The sequence below is a fragment of the Marmota flaviventris genome, chromosome 19 (assembly GCF_047511675.1).
Source record: "Marmota flaviventris isolate mMarFla1 chromosome 19, mMarFla1.hap1, whole genome shotgun sequence".
Taxonomy (NCBI): domain Eukaryota; kingdom Metazoa; phylum Chordata; class Mammalia; order Rodentia; family Sciuridae; genus Marmota; species Marmota flaviventris.
Window position 1 is genome coordinate 8,661,879 of NC_092516.1, and position 16,881 is coordinate 8,678,759.

At 57.0% G+C, this 16,881-nt stretch overlaps 2 protein-coding genes across 2 annotated transcripts; both read left to right on the plus strand.

Moving 5' to 3' along the window:
• Positions 1-3,445: 3,445 nt before the first annotated feature.
• Positions 3,446-12,827, plus strand: Pgap6 (post-GPI attachment to proteins 6). Its single transcript, XM_027940595.2, has 13 exons — positions 3,446-3,572; positions 6,462-6,639; positions 6,734-6,941; positions 7,107-7,234; positions 7,375-7,643; positions 7,733-8,052; positions 8,461-8,551; positions 8,644-8,767; positions 9,057-9,193; positions 9,681-9,859; positions 9,933-10,079; positions 11,054-11,170; positions 11,470-12,827. Exons 1-13 carry the CDS (start codon positions 3,446-3,448, stop codon positions 11,764-11,766), a joined length of 2,322 nt encoding a protein of 773 aa, XP_027796396.2. The 3' UTR covers positions 11,767-12,827.
• A 98-nt stretch (positions 12,828-12,925) lies between these two features.
• Mrpl28 (mitochondrial ribosomal protein L28) lies at positions 12,926-15,767 on the plus strand. The gene is made up of 5 exons (XM_027940599.2): positions 12,926-13,420; positions 13,978-14,130; positions 14,503-14,637; positions 14,721-14,807; positions 15,365-15,767. Exons 1-5 carry the CDS (start codon positions 13,133-13,135, stop codon positions 15,470-15,472), a joined length of 771 nt encoding a protein of 256 aa, XP_027796400.1. The 5' UTR covers positions 12,926-13,132; the 3' UTR covers positions 15,473-15,767.
• Positions 15,768-16,881: the final 1,114 nt, after the last annotated feature.

Here is a 16,881-nt window from a genome sequence, read left to right on the forward strand (position 1 = left end):
GGAAGAGGACTCACACTTCTTGACCCAAGACACACCACATAGCAACAAGAAACAAGATAGTATGCTGGGCACAGTGGCACATGCCCACAATCGAAGGGACTCAGGAGGCTAAGGTAAAAGGACTGCAAATTTGAGGCCAGCCTCTGTAATTTAGCAAAATCTTGTCTCAAAATAAAATAAAAAGGGCTGGGTGAAAATAGTATGAAGGAGGGTTTAACTTTGGGTGCAGGATGGGAGAGAGCAGCCCAGGGTGTCTGAGGGCCTCAGACTTTCCTGCAATATGTGCAGGACAAGCACCTGCCTTCAGCTAGAAGGGAAACAGAAGATGAGGCTGAGTATCTGCTAGGTCAAGGGAAGGGTAGGCAATCAGGAGAGAACTTCTCATACTTGCTTGCTCTCCAGAACAGGGCCAGAAGCTGAGAAACACCCTTAGAAATTAAGTACTGCCCCTTAACTCTGGTTATTTGACCTAACTGAACTATAGTTTGGTTGGTTGGTTTCCATTTGTTAAATTTTTTTTAATAGAAATAGATGAACACAATGCGTTTATTTTTATTTGTTTTATGAAGATTGGACCCAGTGCCCCACACATATGAGGCAAGCACTCCACCACTGAGCTACAGCCCCAACCCTCCATTTGTTAAACTTTTGAAATTTGTACACAGAGCACACCTTTGTGGTTGGCTGAAAAGCACACCAATTGTGGGATCTCCCCTACCCCTTCTGTAACCTTCTCCCCACAAGCAGTCTACTCTGGGGCCAGTGCTCACTGGAGTCTGAGCTAGGGAGGGGAAGGGTAATCTGGTTTGCCTGGAAATATGATATATCCATGTTAACCAACAACTGGATCTTCCTGCTTCATAGGCCATCCTTCAGAAGACCCCCAGACTTGTCTAAAAGGTGCATCAATATTCAGAACATATCTATGAATTATTCACTCAACCCTCTAGGAGCTCCCAGGTTTTTGCAAATGCAAACAGTTCTGCAGCAAACACTTTTGTGTATCTGTCCCCAGGTCCTATTTTTCTATTTCATGTTAATGTTGCCACATTATCTTTTAAAGGTTGGTTCACATTCCTGCCCACAAAGGGTGAGGTGCTCATTCCCTGGTAGGGCAATAAGTGCTCCCCGCCCCGACCTTTTTTTTTTTTCCTAACCAGGTGACTTCTTTTAATTTATGGTTCCTTAACTGCTAGTGCAGTGAAGCCTTGCTTCCTGTGGCAGAACTCCTTCCATTGTTCAGCTATCACTTAGCCCTGGAGAGGAGTTCTGCAACCTCATTCCCACCCATCTGGGGACCTGAGGCACTGGAAACAGAAGCACACTCGGGACACAGAAGCACACTCGGGAAGGTTGTTCGAGTGGGGAGGACTGAGGGGGACTCTGAGCCCAGCCTGGGGCAGCAAATGGGGCATCCTCTGCTGACCATAATTGCTGTCCAGGCACAATTCTGGGTCGCTTCAGTGGCTACAGTGTGGTGCACTAAAATCACAGCTCAGCAAAATTCAGAATCTGACCTCTATCCCTTTAAACTGACAACTGCCTGGGAGCCTCCAGCAGTCAGGGGGTAAAGAGGGCCCAGCCCACATTCCAGGGGGGAAAAAATATAGGATCTCAGGGTCTCCTTCCTTCTAGCCAACACTCTCCATCTGCCCTTCTCTGGCCTTCAGTGGCCTTGGACTTGCAAGGTCAACTCTCTTTCCCCAATACCAGTACAACATTCCAAAGATTCAAATATGTATAGGGCCTCCTCACCATGGTTCCAGGCACATGGTTCCCCTCCCCCAGGATCAACCAGTGTAATCCGCTGCTGATCTTTCCTTCCGGAGACAGCTATGCCTTTCACACCGAGAATGAGATGTATCCCCCCCCCCGCCCCCCCCCCCCCCGTTTTCTTCAAAAAATGGTAGCTTTCTGGACACCCTGTTCTGCCCATTTTGTTTGTTTGTTTGTTTAGTTTTTCTTTTTCTGCCCTTTTCCAGCTAATGGTGCTGTACTTGGTAGCACATTCCCAAACAACAAAGCAAGTACTTCACAGTATTTGCTTCATGATATGGATACTTCATGGTTCCAATTCCATATATTACCACTGATCATCCTCTAGGTGTATCTATACAGAATAGTGGTGGACAAAAACAGCCTCCCACTTCTGTGGACAGCAACAGGTAGACTTCAGAGGTGAATTACCAATCCAGGCTACCTGCTCCAGATATTTTTGGAAAGCCCCGTGGGTCCCGGAGGCAACCTAATCTCCCAGCCTTACACAATCCACCTTTCCTGTGTGATCAAACTTGTGGGTCTGTGATTTGTTCCGTAGGAATAGTCATCTGAGTATCTGTGTCCGTTTCTAGCAAGGGAGGGGGCACCATTCCTGTTGGTTTGCCTGACCTTGTGTAGCATTTTGACCATTTTCAAAGAGCTTTGGTGTTAATGGTCTGCAGGAGATCTTCACTTATTCTTAGGATCACCTCTGCGAGCTTATTTAATTGGAGCACCTCCCACAAACCCACACAGCATGCGTGCGCGCGCGCGCGCGCGCGCGCGCGCGCACACACACACACACACACACACACACACACACACACTTTGCTCCTGCAGTTTTGCTCTGCAGAAAGCTTTTCACCTCTTTGGTTTCCCCAGTCTTGCCTCTCTCACCTTCTGGGTTTTCCCCTAGGGCTTTTGTATACTAATCCTTAATCTGCATGGAATCTGCCAGCAGGTGAGGAGCTAGTCCCACCCACCTATGTGCAACTCCACCTTTATCCAGTTAATAAATTCCCAAAAGTGCAAGAAGCGACTTCATCTTTCCATGAATGGGTTTTACCCATCCTGATAGCGGTTTCGTGGTATGATGGGCCTGAGGCCAAGCCAGAGGACTCAGCTATGAAAGGCGCACCAATCCTCACGCGCCCAGGGCTCCGGGGCCCAGAAGCCCCTGCCACCTTGTACCTCCTGCGCGTTCGAGACGTGCTCAGCGTGCCCCTTAGTTCCGAGTGACCCTCTGCCCCGCATCCCCCTGTGCGTCCCGCGTGACCCCTCTGTTCCCCGTCCGTCTGCGTTCCACTTGACCCTCCGGCCCTCATGCGTCCACTCTGTCCCTTTCCCCCACGCGTCCTACGTGTCCCTCCACCCAGGGCCACAGGTCTCCCCTGACGCTGCATGCGGGGTTGCGGCCCCACGCTGTCGTCTCCGGCGTCCCCTGCGCCCTTCACGGTCCGCGCCGCCCCTCCTGCCCTCCCCACTCCGAGCCTCGGCCCCGGCTCCCGGCGGGGCGGGGCCTCGCAGGCGGAAGTGCCCCGGGCGCCGGCGACCCAACCCGCGGGGCAATGGGAGCCCGGACTCCGGACTGCGGCGGCGGCCGCAGAGGCGGCGGCGGCTGCCCGAGCGGCGGCGGGGGCGGGCGGCGCGGTACGCGGGCCGGGTAGCGCCGGCCAAGCGCGGAGCTATGGGCCGGGCCGGGACCGGGGGCGCGGCGCGGGCGGCGGCGGTGGCTGGGCCGCCGCTGCTGCTGCTGCTGCTGCTGCTGCTAACTCGGTCCCCGCCGGCCACCGCCGGCGACCACAGGAAGAGCGGTGAGCGAGCGCAGGACAGCGGAGCCATCAGGGGTCGCGGCGGGTGGGGGGAGGGCCTGGGGGCGGGACCCGATTGTGACTCACGGGGGGCACCTGTGCGCTCACCTGGCGCCAGCGCTAGGCCTACGTCCCCACCCGGTGGCGCTCTTCCTGGTGCGCTCGGGCGGAGAAGATGCCTGTGCTCCTTCTTCCGTTCCCCGGGCGGGGCTCGGCCAGGCGGGCCCTTCGGAATGTGCGCTTCGCTCCCTCCTGCTCCCAGAGCGTTCGGGTAGCACACCTGAGCGCGGAGGTGGAGGGGCTCAGGTGCCCGGGTCGGAAACCCGCTGGGAGGAATGGTGGGGTTGGGGTTCTAAGGGCCCCATCTCCTCTCGCAGGGCAGAGATGGAAGAAAGTTCAGACCCCGGAGTAGGGGGTCCCATATGCACCCCTTTCGTGGTGCCTCCCCACCCCCAGTGCAAACACTTTGAACTTGCTCGCCTTGCTTCCTGGAGGCTGTACTCAGTTGATCTGAGGCAGCCGCCTGCAAGGGCGGATCTGGAGGAAGGGCACCTCCTCTTAGGGAGGAACCTGCTTGCTTCCCTGAGGTTTCCCATCCTTGACTGAGGTCCAGTGAGGTGATTAGACCAGGGTGTGCCACCCCTCTGGGTTCTGCTTAGCCCTGGGACAGCCAGGCTGTCTACACCTCAGTCCCTACACACCCTTACCTCTAGACTGTAATTCGGGCTTCTGGGGTTCATCTAGTGCTCCAGGGGCTGGCTCCTCCACTTCCCTGTGCTCAGCCTCTCCCTCTTTCTCTGAAATACTGCTCCTCTAAGCTTCTGTTTCTTGAGGGCCATGCCTTCTGGTTTTTGAGGTTGGTGCAGCTTAAAAGACAGTTTTTCCTGAGGACAATGCTCCTGATTAAATGCTACCCTGGATTTGATTACTCCACTTTCTCCTCTTTTTCCATCCCCTGGATGAGACCCTGGTGAGGGTGTCACTGGCAGGTGGTGCAGGGAGCACCTAGGCTGGGCAGGATAGGGTAGAGGCCTGGTGACCTGGATTAGACCCTACCTCCTCCCAGGTCAGCTGAAAGGCAGGCTGCTAGTGACTTCTGGGCTCTGAGCACAGCCAGGTCTCTAGCTGGTTTGGAAGAAGTGGGACAAGGGTCTCAGGGCTGGCTCAGGGACTTCCTTTCCCCTTTCCCCTTTCCCCACCCAACCCTTTATCTATGGAGTGTGTGGGACAGGAAAGGGTGCCTATGACTGGTGCTCCTCACCCTTCCTGATATCACATGGGGCTCGGCTTATCTTGCTGACTACCATATATGTCACCAAGATACCAGAGTGGGCATCTGGGCAGGGAAATTGGGTTGCAGAACCTCCAGGAGCTTTGGAGGGGCTGTGTAGCCCTGGGGACATGGGATCAAGTCTTAGGGCAACCTGGAACTGGTCTCTTATCTCTTGTTTATCTGTTGAAATATCACAGCTACCACCTAGGTACTGTCATTGTAGGGGGCCAGTAAGGGTTTTTCCCATGGACAGTCAGGGAGCTGCACCTGCAGGGTGTTCTCCCTTCCTGGCCCCTCAAAGATGGAATGCTTGACTGGATGACCATTTCTTCAAGATCCCACATGAGGACAGGGGTATGCCCTGCCTCAGTTCTCAGAACTTTAGTTTCTATTTACATTGTCATATCACCTGAGGGCCTACAGCAGCTCCTAGCTCTGTAACCACAGCCTGGAAAGTGGGACCTGGTGACTAGTAGACACCTGAAAAGCCTGTGATGAGTTGTGGGCAGAGCCTACTCCTACCCAGCCCCCATGCCAGGCTCCTCTGGTGCTCCTGTGACTTTGCCAGCAGGCTGCTGTCGTTTCTCCAGGTGCCTCTATGGAGAAGTCACGAGGCTGGCAGGGGAACCAGCTGCTCACCTGGCTCCCTCCCCATCCCTGGGGGAGGCCTGTGCCAGCCATTCTCTCAGTGAGGCAGAGGGAGGCTTCCTGAGTAGGAGTGCTCAGCCCAGAGAGTGAGACCAGATGCTGCTGTTTCTTCCTGAAGCACTTCACTGCTTATTAACCTTGGCAGAAGGAACACTGTCCATTCCACCTATGAGGACCCTGGAGGGGAAGGGGCCCTAGTGAGGGGAAGGGGCACCCGTGGCCACGCAGGGCTCCAGAAGTGGATGACCAAGTCCATGGGCCCTTGCTTTCAGTCTTCATAGCCACCTTTGGATGTGTGCCCCAAGGGCAGTTAAAGTTCTCACCTACTTGGAGCCCAGAGGCCAGCTGTCCCTTGATCCCCATGCCTGGCCAGGCTTCTGACCTGGGGTTCCCCCATCAGGGGCTTTTTGTGGGTCGGAGTCTCTGCAGGCTAGAGAGGCAGGCAGCCACTGGAGTTGAGACTCTTCACCTGTGCATCTGTGCCATGGAGCAAGGAGTGTGTCCTCTGGTCAGTGCCTAGGGCAGTCATCAGGAGGGGTGGGGACTCCTGCCTGACCACCTCCTGTGTCCTTCAGCCTCCACCTCTGCCAGACTGTCATGCAGTTTGAGTGATGGGGCACACTGGCAAGCAAGAGAAGGATTAGGAAGCAGGGAACTGGGGGGCCAGGGCTGGATATTGGGAGCTTCTGCAGGATGAGAAGTCCCTTTGGCCATCAGGGGAGGTAGGTGGAGGAATGGCTGCCTGAGGGAGAACTCCAGAAACCAGGGACAACCTCCAGGGGCCAGAGGGCAGTGAGGACCTTGGCTGAAGTTGAAGTTGGCAAGACTGGGGCTTTAGCACAGCTCCAGGACTTAGTTTCCAGAGTCCTTTCCTTTTGGGGGCCTCTGAGTGTAGCACCTAAGCCCTGCCTCATTTTTTTTGCTGGAGGCAAGAGGGCCCTCGAACTGGCTGACTGTGCCTTTTCCTGCAGTGGTCGGGCTGGTGTCAGAGCACTTCTCCCAGGCCCCGCAGAAGCTGTCCTCCTACAGTTGGTACGGCAGCATCCGGCTCTTCCATTTCCGTGTGCCCCCAGACACCGTGCTGCTGCGCTGGCTGTTGCACGTGTCCTGGGACAGCGGCACGCCCTGCACCGATGTGGAGATCACCGTGTAGGTGCCCAGCCTCCCACCTGCCCACAGCATCCGCATCTGACCAAAGTCCCTCACTTGACCCCTGACCCCTGCCCTATCCTCCTACCTCTAGGCACTTCCGCCATGGGGCCCCTCCCGTTATCAACCCGCTGGGCACCAGCTTCCCCAACAATACCATCCAGCAGCCCTCCTTCCAAGTCAGGGCACTGCTGAGCTCCATGCTGCTGGACAACACCTCTGTGAACGTCTCCCACCCAGCCCCTGGGGACTGGTTTGTGGCCGCCCATCTGCCCCCCTCCTCCCAGAAGATCGAGGTACAGGTGAGGGGACTCACCTGTAGGGGTGGGGAGCCCCTGAGTGTTTGGATGGCCTTTCATCCCCCTCTTTGGAGCAGCCCTTGCTCTGGGTTCAGCCCTGTGCCCCAAGGCCTGCTGCTCGCCATATACCCTGCATTATCTGACACCCTAAGCTTCTTCTCTCCCTAGGGCTTTGCTCCCACCTGTGCCTACGTCTTTCAGCCTGACATGCTGGTCATGCGGGCGATGGAGGTCTCCATCCTGGAGCCTGATGTGCCCCTTCCGCAGACTCTCCTCTCCCACCCCAACTACCTCAAGTGAGTGGGGCCTGGGGTGGTCTGCAGGGCCCAGCCTTTGGGTCCTGGGCCTTGGGGTCCTGCTGGGAAGTAGGCTGGATCCCCCAGCTGAGTGGGTTGGAGGAAGCGCAGAGCCTGAGGGAGGACACCACCTTGTGCAGGATCTTCGTCCCTGAGTATACCCAGGAGCTTCTGCTGGAGCTGCAGGGCTGTGTGTCCAGTGGGAGCCCGGGCTGCCCTGTGCGTCTCACGGTGGGCGGGGCCATCCTTCCCAGCAACTTCCAGAAGGTGCTGACCTGCACAGACCCCACACTGTCCTGTCGTCTGTTGTTGCCGTCACCACCCTGGGGCCGGTGGCTACAAGTAACAGCTGAGAGCCTGGCGGGGCCCCAGGTGTCAGTGGCCTTCATAGCCCAAGCTGCCCTCACAGGTGGGCTGCCAGGGAGGGCTGGGTGGGAGTGTCTCTTCCCCATCCTTACCCCCAGGCTTTCCTCCAGCTGAGCCTGGTACTCTTGGCAGCCTGCAGGCCATGGAGCATGACCTTCCAGCGCCTTCTGCGAAACAGCCCAAACCAGAGCCATGATACCTCCGTGGGCCAGCTGTCCCCAGGCCCTGCCCATCAGGGCCTGGGCAGGAGCAGTGGGGTGGGCGGTGGCGCCTTCTGCCTCCTGAGCTTCCCGGTCATGAGGGAGGACATAGACACAGTGTCTGTGCGCTTTCAGCCCATGGACGGGATCTCGGTGCTGGTGCGTTCTGACGCTCCCTCCCTCTTGCGGCTCCGCCTCGACACCGGCATGGACAGTGGGGGTTCCCTCACCATCACCCTGAGGGTCAACAAGGTACTGTCCTGATAGCCTGCTGGGCCTGTCTGTAAGTGGCTAATGCCCAGACTTGGCTCAGGGTACTGGATAACCTACCTAGGCCTTTGTGCACTGACTTTGGCACCCTCTTGGGTGACAGTGACACCAACAGGCATGAGGCAGCCTGGCCCTGTCAGCAGATCCCAGAGATGAGCTTGAGGAAGGGGCTATGGAGTCACTAGGATCAGAGACAGCTGGAGGCAGGTCCAGGAGGGAAGGCTTGGGGTAAGCCCTGATCCAGCAGGAGCCTCAAGAAAGGCACTCAAGCACTTGTCAGGCTCCCTCGAGGCTCTGGGTTCCATCCCCTGAATGGAAAGAGAGACTGTGCTAGGAGGGACACCATGCCACATCTCCAGGGGACTAACCCTGTGCTGCTTCCCCTTCCAGACTGAGGTCTCAGGGGACACCTTGGTGGTGGCCTGTGTGAATGCTGCCTCAGCCTTCCTCAGCTTCAACACTTCACTCAACTGCACCACAGGTACAGTGGGCAGGCAGCACCTGGCAGAGTGACTGGCAGGGTGACTGGCCGACCCCTCCATCCCCTCTGATGGGCCTTCCCACTCCATGCAGCCTTCTTCCAGGGTTACCCCTTATCTCTGCGTGCCTCCTCTCCTGTGGCCAACCTCATCATCCCCTACCCAGAGACAAGCAGCTGGTACCTCTCCCTGCAGCTCCTGTGCCCTGAGAGTCCTGGGTATGTAAACTGAGCTGAGACCAGTGGCTGTCACAGGATGGGGAGTGTGGGAGAAACCTGGCTCCCCACAGAAGTTAGGAATTACTGTCTCCATGTGTCAGGGTGGATCCCCCTTTCTGCTTGGCCATCCCTTCCATGGCAGCCCTGGCAGGGGGAAGGAGCATCAGTCCAGGCTGTTGGAACCTGGAGCTCAATTCTGGGTTCATTTGTCCATGAGCCTGTTGGGAGCAGTGGTGCTAAGTTGGCTGTAAAGGGCTGCGGTCAACCTCTTCATGTCCCCTCCTTTCAGGGTCTGTGAACAGGCCATGGTCCATGTAGAGACCGTACTGTACCTGGTGCCATGTTTGAATGACTGCGGACCTTATGGCCAGTGCCTCTTGCTGCGAAGATATAGCTACCTGTATGCAGGTTGCAGCTGCAAGGCAGGTAAGGGCTTGGGACCTCCACACCTAGGGACAATCTTTGCTGACACTGGTATCCCAGCCCTGTACATCCCCTGTGGAAGCCTCACCAGGACTGCAGAGAGGACCCATGCAGGCAAAGCAGGGCCAAATGGTTTCTCCCCATTCTCATGCCTGCTGTGATCCACCGCCTAGGCAAAAACAGTGAGGTGTCTCCAGGGGTAGTCCTATCTGCTGACCTTGGCTCCCCTACCCCTGGCCTACTTATACCTGCCCATGTCTATACGTACTTGCCCACACTTGTTTTCCCTGTCCATGTCTGTTTCTACCTGTCTATACCTGCCCCCACTTGTTCACACCTGCTCACACCTGTCCCCACCTGCCCATTCTTACCCACACCTGTGCAGTCTGCACCTGGGTGATGGTAGGGATCTGGAATTCAGAAGGCTTCCCACTTGGAGCCTTGGCCCCAGGTACCTGCCTCAGGCCCCTGAACACTGCATGGCCCCCAGGCTGGCGTGGGTGGAGCTGCACTGACAACAGCACGGCCCAGACGGTGGCCCAGCAGAAGGTGGCCGCACTGCTGCTCACCCTGAGCAACCTCATGTTCCTGGTCCCCATCATGTTGTCTGTGCAGCGTGCCTTCCTAGTGGAGGCCTCTGTCTACTTCTACACCATGTTCTTCTCCACGGTAGGCATGTCCCACCCCTCTGGGGACCCCTGGGGGGGATGTCTGGGCTGCTGCTTACTGCCCCATCTGGCAGTTCTACCACGCCTGTGACCAGCCAGGGGAGGCGGTGTTGTGCATCCTCAGCTATGACACACTGCAGTACTGCGACTTCCTGGGCTCTGGGGTGTCCACCTGGGTCACGATCCTCTGCATGGCCAGGCTGAAGACAGTCCTGAAACACGTGAGTGACCTGAGACTGGGCTGGGTTCTGGGGAAGCATAGGCCCTTATATGTAGCTTGCACAAGGCAGTAGGCAGTGGATAGTCATGGCCCTGAGCCTTGATTTTCACATGACTGTCAGCTATCCTCAGAAGAAGCCGCAGCAGCTGTGGAGAAAGAATTCTGGCCATCAGAGGACACCAGGAACAAGGTCTTGAGTGGGGTTATGCAAGGCCCTCAGCCCTTGTCTGGGCCCTGCTCACAGAGGAGCCCACCCCAGGTCAGGCCTCCCTAAGAAACCCCGCCATGCTCCTGGGTTCCCCGATGCGCAGGACACTTTGGAGGTTTTACACGGCAGCTGGACCTGGCCAGTGAGATGAGTCTCTGGTTCCCGTGAATTATATTTTCTGCCAGGTCTGCTCTAGGTACTGCCTCCAGGGGCACCAGGGAAACCCTATGGTCAAGGCACAGAGGTTGAGGGAAGAAAGCTCCAAAGTGTGGGAGTCCGGCTGGGCTGAGTGTTGGGCCATGAACCTGCAGGTTGTGAGCAGAGGTGTCTGACAGAGACTTGGGGGTGGGAGTCCCCCATAGGAACTATCTGGGGGAGGACTGAGGCTGCCCTGAAACCTAGGGGTGAGGGGGCAGGAGAGTGTATGGGTGCAGAGCTGCCACATATGGCTGTCCAGATTGTTTCCTTCCTCAGAGAGGGGCATCACCACCTCATCCCTGGAGGGGCCTGCCAGGCAAAGTCAGTTCCCCTCCAGTGCCTAGCCAGTGTTCACCTGCGGCCATTCTACAGGACCTGGAGGAGGATACTTCCCTCTTCCTGGGCAGAGCAGAGCAAATTCTGCCAGCAGCTCCAAGTGGGGTGGGCAGAGGTGCAGGAGGGTAATGGGGTGCAACAGATGGCCCATGTACCTGTCTGCCTGTCATGCTGGGTGCCATCCCCCAGTCCAAGATGTCATGACTCTGCAGTCATTCCTGTGTCTCATCCAGGTCCTGTTTCTCCTGGGCACATTGGTCATCGCCATGTCCCTGCAGCTAGATCGCAGAGGCATTTGGAACATGATGGGGCCCTGCCTCTTTGCTTTTATGATCATGGCCTTCATGTGGGTAAGGATCCAGGGCAGGCTCTAGAAGCAGACAGCCTCACACTCAGTCCTGTTCCTACTATCCACTCTAGGACCCAAATGCCCCACCTCTGCTGAGGGCTTCTGGTGGCACCTATAGAAGCCCAGCCTGACTGTGTCTAAGACCTGGGTCTGAGGACCAGTGGCCATGTACCCTTGATCCCTCTCAGCAACCCATTCTCATGGTTTTGCTGCCCAGATCTGGGCAGCCCCACGACCACTGGTGCTGGACTCTTGGGAGCAGCCAGGCTATGCCAACACTTGTATGGCTGTTTACTCCAGGTACAGCGCTGCAGGCACCGGCACCAATGCTACCCGACGTCATGGCAGCGCTGGGCCTTCTGCCTCCTACCTGGTATCTCCATGGCCTCTATGGGCGTTGCCATCTATACCTCCATGATGACCAGTGACAACTATTACTACACTCACAGCATCTGGCACATACTGCTGGCTGGGAGCGCAGCTTTCCTGCTACCACCACGGGAGGAGCAGACTGAGCCCTGGGCCTGCTCACAGAAATTCCCCTGCCACTATCAGATCTGCAAGAACAATCAGGATGAGCTATACACAGTGACTTGACGTAGCCAGCTTGGGGACACCTGCTACTGTAACTTCTTCAGTCAGGAGCAGGACCAAGGGAGAGAAGCCCTGTCCAGCCCTGTCCAAATTAGTTCCTAACGAAATAAAATTGCCCTGAGACCTTAGCTCCCTCCTCTAGAAGGAGGGATCACCACTCCCCAACTCAACCAGCTCCCTTGCTTCTGCTGCTGAAGTCCACTGCAGGTCTCAGCAATTTCTACAGGCCCCTGGAAACCACAGGTACCATGTGCTCTGCTGGCCTGAAATGGCCAGAGGTGTAGAGAAGACTCCCTGTTCCCCTGTAAAGTTATGATGTGAGACCCACATGGCCAAAGAGACCCCAGTCCACTGAGGCTGGTAGCTGGGCATTCCTAGCATCCTTTACATTCTGCCCCTGAATGCCAGCTGCCTCAGGTATGGGGACACCCTCCCCCCCCCAGTGGCAGCAGCTGCAGTGGGAGAAACCAAGATCACCAAAGAGCTGATTGACCCCCAAGGATACAGCAGAGCCCTGCCCTTCCCCTGCTCTCTGCAGTGGAGCCACCATCCTGAGGAGAGCCTCCTGGGGAGGAGGCTACTCAGCAGTTCTGAAGGCCCCAGGAGGCACACTGTTGCAAGGCACTTGTGTACTGCTCACTCCAAGGTCCCTGCCTTGTCTGGTGAGCATCCTTTTGGGCTGCCCCCTGCACAAGGCCCACTGAAGCTTGGGGAGGAGTCTCTGGAGACCCAGCCCAGCCTTCCTGCTCCTGAGAGCTCTGCCCCCATACCTAAGTGTTGTTTCCCTTTGAGTGGGGAAAAGGCTCCTGGAAAGCTGGTGCTGACGAGGACCAGGAGGCGGCCCTTCCAGCTCTGGGGGCTTTCTCTCTGGGCCTGTCCAGGGCCAGGTCTTCTGGAGTTCCACCAGCCCCAGGCACCTTGCGCACAGCCACCAAAGCATTCTCAACCTCTAAGAGGGGAAACATGCATATATGGTGTTTCAGGGGGTAAAATATTCCAAGGCATAAAGACATATTTTTATGTGATTGGTGAATTTAATATTATACAGTGATTTTTCAAGCCAATTGAGTCACTACTTTTTTTCCCCCTGTTCTGCTTCCTTGGGCGGGAGGAGGCGAGGCCCAGGATAGCAAGCCCCGCCCTGCCCGTACCGGCCCTCGCGGGCCCTTTCTGGGCCACACTTTGTCGACGATGCCTTTCTTGATTCGCCGCCGTCTCTGCCCGGCTCTTTCCTTGGTCCCTTAGAAAGGAGGCGGGACGAGATTAGACAGACGGGCTTCGCGGCCATTCAGCGGCGAGCAGAGGTCGCGGCTGCCTGCCGCACTTCCGGCTCCGCTGGGAGCAAGTCGTGGGTCACCGGCGCGCGGCGATGCCGCTGCACAGGTTCCCGGTCCGCCTCTGGAAGCAGCTACAGCTGAAGCAAGGCCTCTGCGCGCGCCTGCCCGCGCACTTTCTACGCTCTCTGGAGGACGCGCGGACGCCCGCCCCCGTGCACTACCGGCCCCACGGCGCCCGGTTCAGGGTCAACCCCGCGAACGGGCAGCGGGAGCGCGTGGAAGATGTGCCCATCCCCATCTATTACCCGCCCGAGTCCCAGCAGGGGCTGTGGGGAGGCGAGGGCTGGGTCGTGGGCTACAGATACGTCAACGGCGACAAGGTGGGTGCGCCCGGATCCGGGCGACAGCGCTGGGGTGGTGCTAGGTCAGAAACAAGGAAGGGGGTGAGGCCTGTGTGCTCAGGAGAGTGGGAGGAGGGGAGGTCGGGGGTCACCCGCCTGCTTTGCTCGGCCGTGGGATGCTAATTCTTGTGACACTTGAGGGCTGGCGTTGCTCCTTTGTGGGCAGAATTAGAAAGGCTGAGACCCAGAGTCGGGTTCTTTGCAAGGGATGCAGCCTGGCTCCTGAGTCTGCTTCTGTTGGGACTCTGCTGCTGGCTTCAGAGAACACATTTCCCGTGACACCTCCCCTGCTACTCTTTGTCTAGCTTTCTTATGTAAAGCTGTGTGTTCCTCTGGAGCATACACACCAGCAATCTTGGGGTAAGGATGGGGGAAGCCAACCTCCAGTGAGCAGCCAGGTCTAGGCTGGGGCTCCTCTGTCCATTCCCAGTGGTTGGTGGAGCCTGTCTCCTGAAAGCATGAGGACTTGGGGAACACCACAGGCCCAGACTACCAGGGAGAAGCAGCAGCACTCACAGATCTCTGTTGCACCTCAGCTCTCAAAGAGGGTGAAGAAGGTGTGGAAACCACAGCTGTTTCAACGTGAGCTCTACAGTGAGATCCTAGACAAAAAGTTCTCTGTGACTGTGACCATGCGGACTCTGGACCTCATCGATGAAGCCTATGGGTTTGACTTCTATATCCTCAAGGCAAGCATGGGCTAGTGACAGTGGGATCTGGTGGCCAGTCAGACCTCAGGGAGGCCAGAGCAGCACCACAGTGGAGGATGTGGTATCTTGGGTAGAGGGTCACTGGTAAAACAAGTGTGACTGGGCCCCTTGAAGCTTCCTGCCCACAGGAGAGTCACTCACTGTGGGTAGCTGACCTGTCCAAGGGGCCTGAGTGAGTGTGGCCACCTCCTTCCTGCTCTTGGAATTGCTTCTGTCCTCATTCACCCAGGCCTGTGTGCTTGTGCTGTCCACCACGCTTGGCCTGCTCTGGCTAGAAGCCTGACAGGGCTGGCTGGCAGGGTGGATGGGGCCCTGCTGTCAGCACCTGGTCCCATGTGAGCCTTCCGCCAGACCCCGAAGGAGGACTTGTGCTCTAAGTTTGGGATGGACCTGAAGCGAGCAATGCTGCTGAGGCTTGCCCGACAGGACCCGGCACTGCACCCTGATGACCCTGAGCAGAGGGCAGCCATTTACCACAAGTACAAGGTAAAGGCTTCCCCATCCTATCCTTCCTGCTGCTTGTGGCCCCTAGCCAGCCCCACCTCACTGCCCTCTCTCTGCCTGCACAGGAGTTTGCCATCCCAGAGGAAGAGGCTGAGTGGGTGGGCCTGACGCTGGAGGAGGCTGTGGAGAAGCAGAGGCTCCTGGAGGAGAAGGTATTCGCGAGTGTGCCCCAGCCCTGCTGGCCTCTCTGGCGCCACAGGTGGAGGAGTGTGGGGGTGCCATCTCGGGGAAAGCCTGGAGGAGAACTCACTCCAGCTGTGCCTGGGAGAAGCATGGCAGGCATCTGCCCCTTGGGATCCTTCTCTCTCCTGCACCAGCCTCTCAGTGGGAGGAATAGGACTTGCCGCTGTGTGTTAGCTGGGCCACCCAACATCCCCCAGGCTCTTCTTGGGAGGGTCTTGTAGTTCCAGGATGGGGTCCTCCTGCAGCATATCAGCTGGTTGTCCCATTCCCTCTGCTCAGTTTATCTGAGACCACAAGGAAGCTAGGGGTGGGCATGGAACTCCTGCAACTCCCAGGGAGAGAAACCTTGTCTCTTGGGTGGGCTCTGCCCTCCAGGTTGGCATGACTCTGTGATGGAGCCTGAAGGCCCTGTCCTGTCATGCCCAATTCCCCTGGATGTCTGGCCAGGGGTGGCTGGTTCCCTCCCACCCCAGGGGCCCAGTTGCTCTAGGCTACCATGAGCTCACCATGAGCCTCTTCCCTTTAGGACCCTGTACCCCTGTTCAAGGTCTACGTAGAGGAGCTGGTTGAGCAGCTTCGACAGCAGGCGCTATTGGAGCCCGCAGTGGCACTGAAGAGAGCCAGCAGGAAGTGATCACAAGCCCTCCTGTTTCTGATCGTCAGGCATAGCTTTCCCCTGTGAGCGTTTTAGCAGTGTGGACAGAGTCTGGGGTGGCCATAAGGACCACCTGTGAGCAGTGTGAACCCTGTTCTTGTGTAGTAATCACAGAGCTTCTGGGGTAGGCTTTTTGGAGGTCTGAGGGGCCTTTCATCCCAAGTTCCCCAGAAGGCCTGGTTCCAAGCAGAGGGCCTGCCCAGATGGGGGCACATGCTGGGCAGCATTGGTTATGCCTGTAGGATTGAGTGAGTAAAGTCTGAGCTAAGCTGTTTGTGTGGGTGTGTTTCTTTGCTTGGAGTACTGGAGTTCCCTCACCCCTGCCCCAGAGACCCAGTGTGGGCTGTGTACACCTGTGGCTCTAGCTGCCATCTCCACTGAGCCATGGTGATCATGCTTTAGTTTGGTGCTTTCTTTACTCTGGGAGGAGGTCCCAAGTAGTTAAAGTGTCTGGGTGTAACAGGAGTGTACTTGTCACCTCTCATTGCCTATCCCTGCCTGTTACAGAATGTTCTTCAGAGCAATGGAAAGGACGCTGCGGTGGCTCTGGGGACTGAGGAGGGCCTCTTTGTGCTTTGCAGGAACTTGGAGGGGCTGCTGAGGGCAGCTTTTAAATTTTTTTCCTGTGGTACTGAGATCAATCCCTAGTACCACAGGAAACCATCCTGCCTCAGCCTCCTCAGTAGCTGGGATTATAGGTGGGCACGTCAGCACCAACTTCTGTGATCATACAGGAGGTGGGGAGTACACAGACTTAGGGACTGCCACCTCAGTGCCTCTCTTTCCTTAGCAACCCCCACCCATCCTGCTGGTTGGGGTTATGGCTTGAGGTGGAAGCTGAATCAGGCACTGTGAGGTTTGGTGTGAACCTATCCTTCCCTGAAAGCCCTGAGCACTGAGGCACCTCAGTTCTCTCAGGGACCATGGGAGCATTTTCCCCAGGCTGTGTGTGGAAGAGGTGCTGGTGCATGTCCTCAGCACCATACCCTGGCCATAGCTGGTGCAAGAAGAGAGAGGGGACATCAGAGGCCACTGGCTGAGGAGCAGGGGGCTCCCCAGGGTGCTGTGGGAGCACCCATGCCTGGGCTTTGCTTACAGCACAGAATCCAAAGGGAACATGTAGCTGGCCCTGCAGGGACAGGAAGGTCTGGAAGGCTCCATAGCCCATAAAGGGGTTTGTGAGGGTTGGGGCCTGGTTTGGGGTCAGCCCAAGGGATGTACCCCCAGAATCTCAGTCTGTCCCCAAGTGTCCTGGTGCTTCCTACATTATCAGTGTCACATAACACACCTCTTTTGTGCATAATTAAAAAAAAAAAAAATTTCCCAAAACAGACAGTGCTTGGTCAGCTCCTGCCCTCCCACAAGGCTCTGCCCAGTTGTCTGAGCCA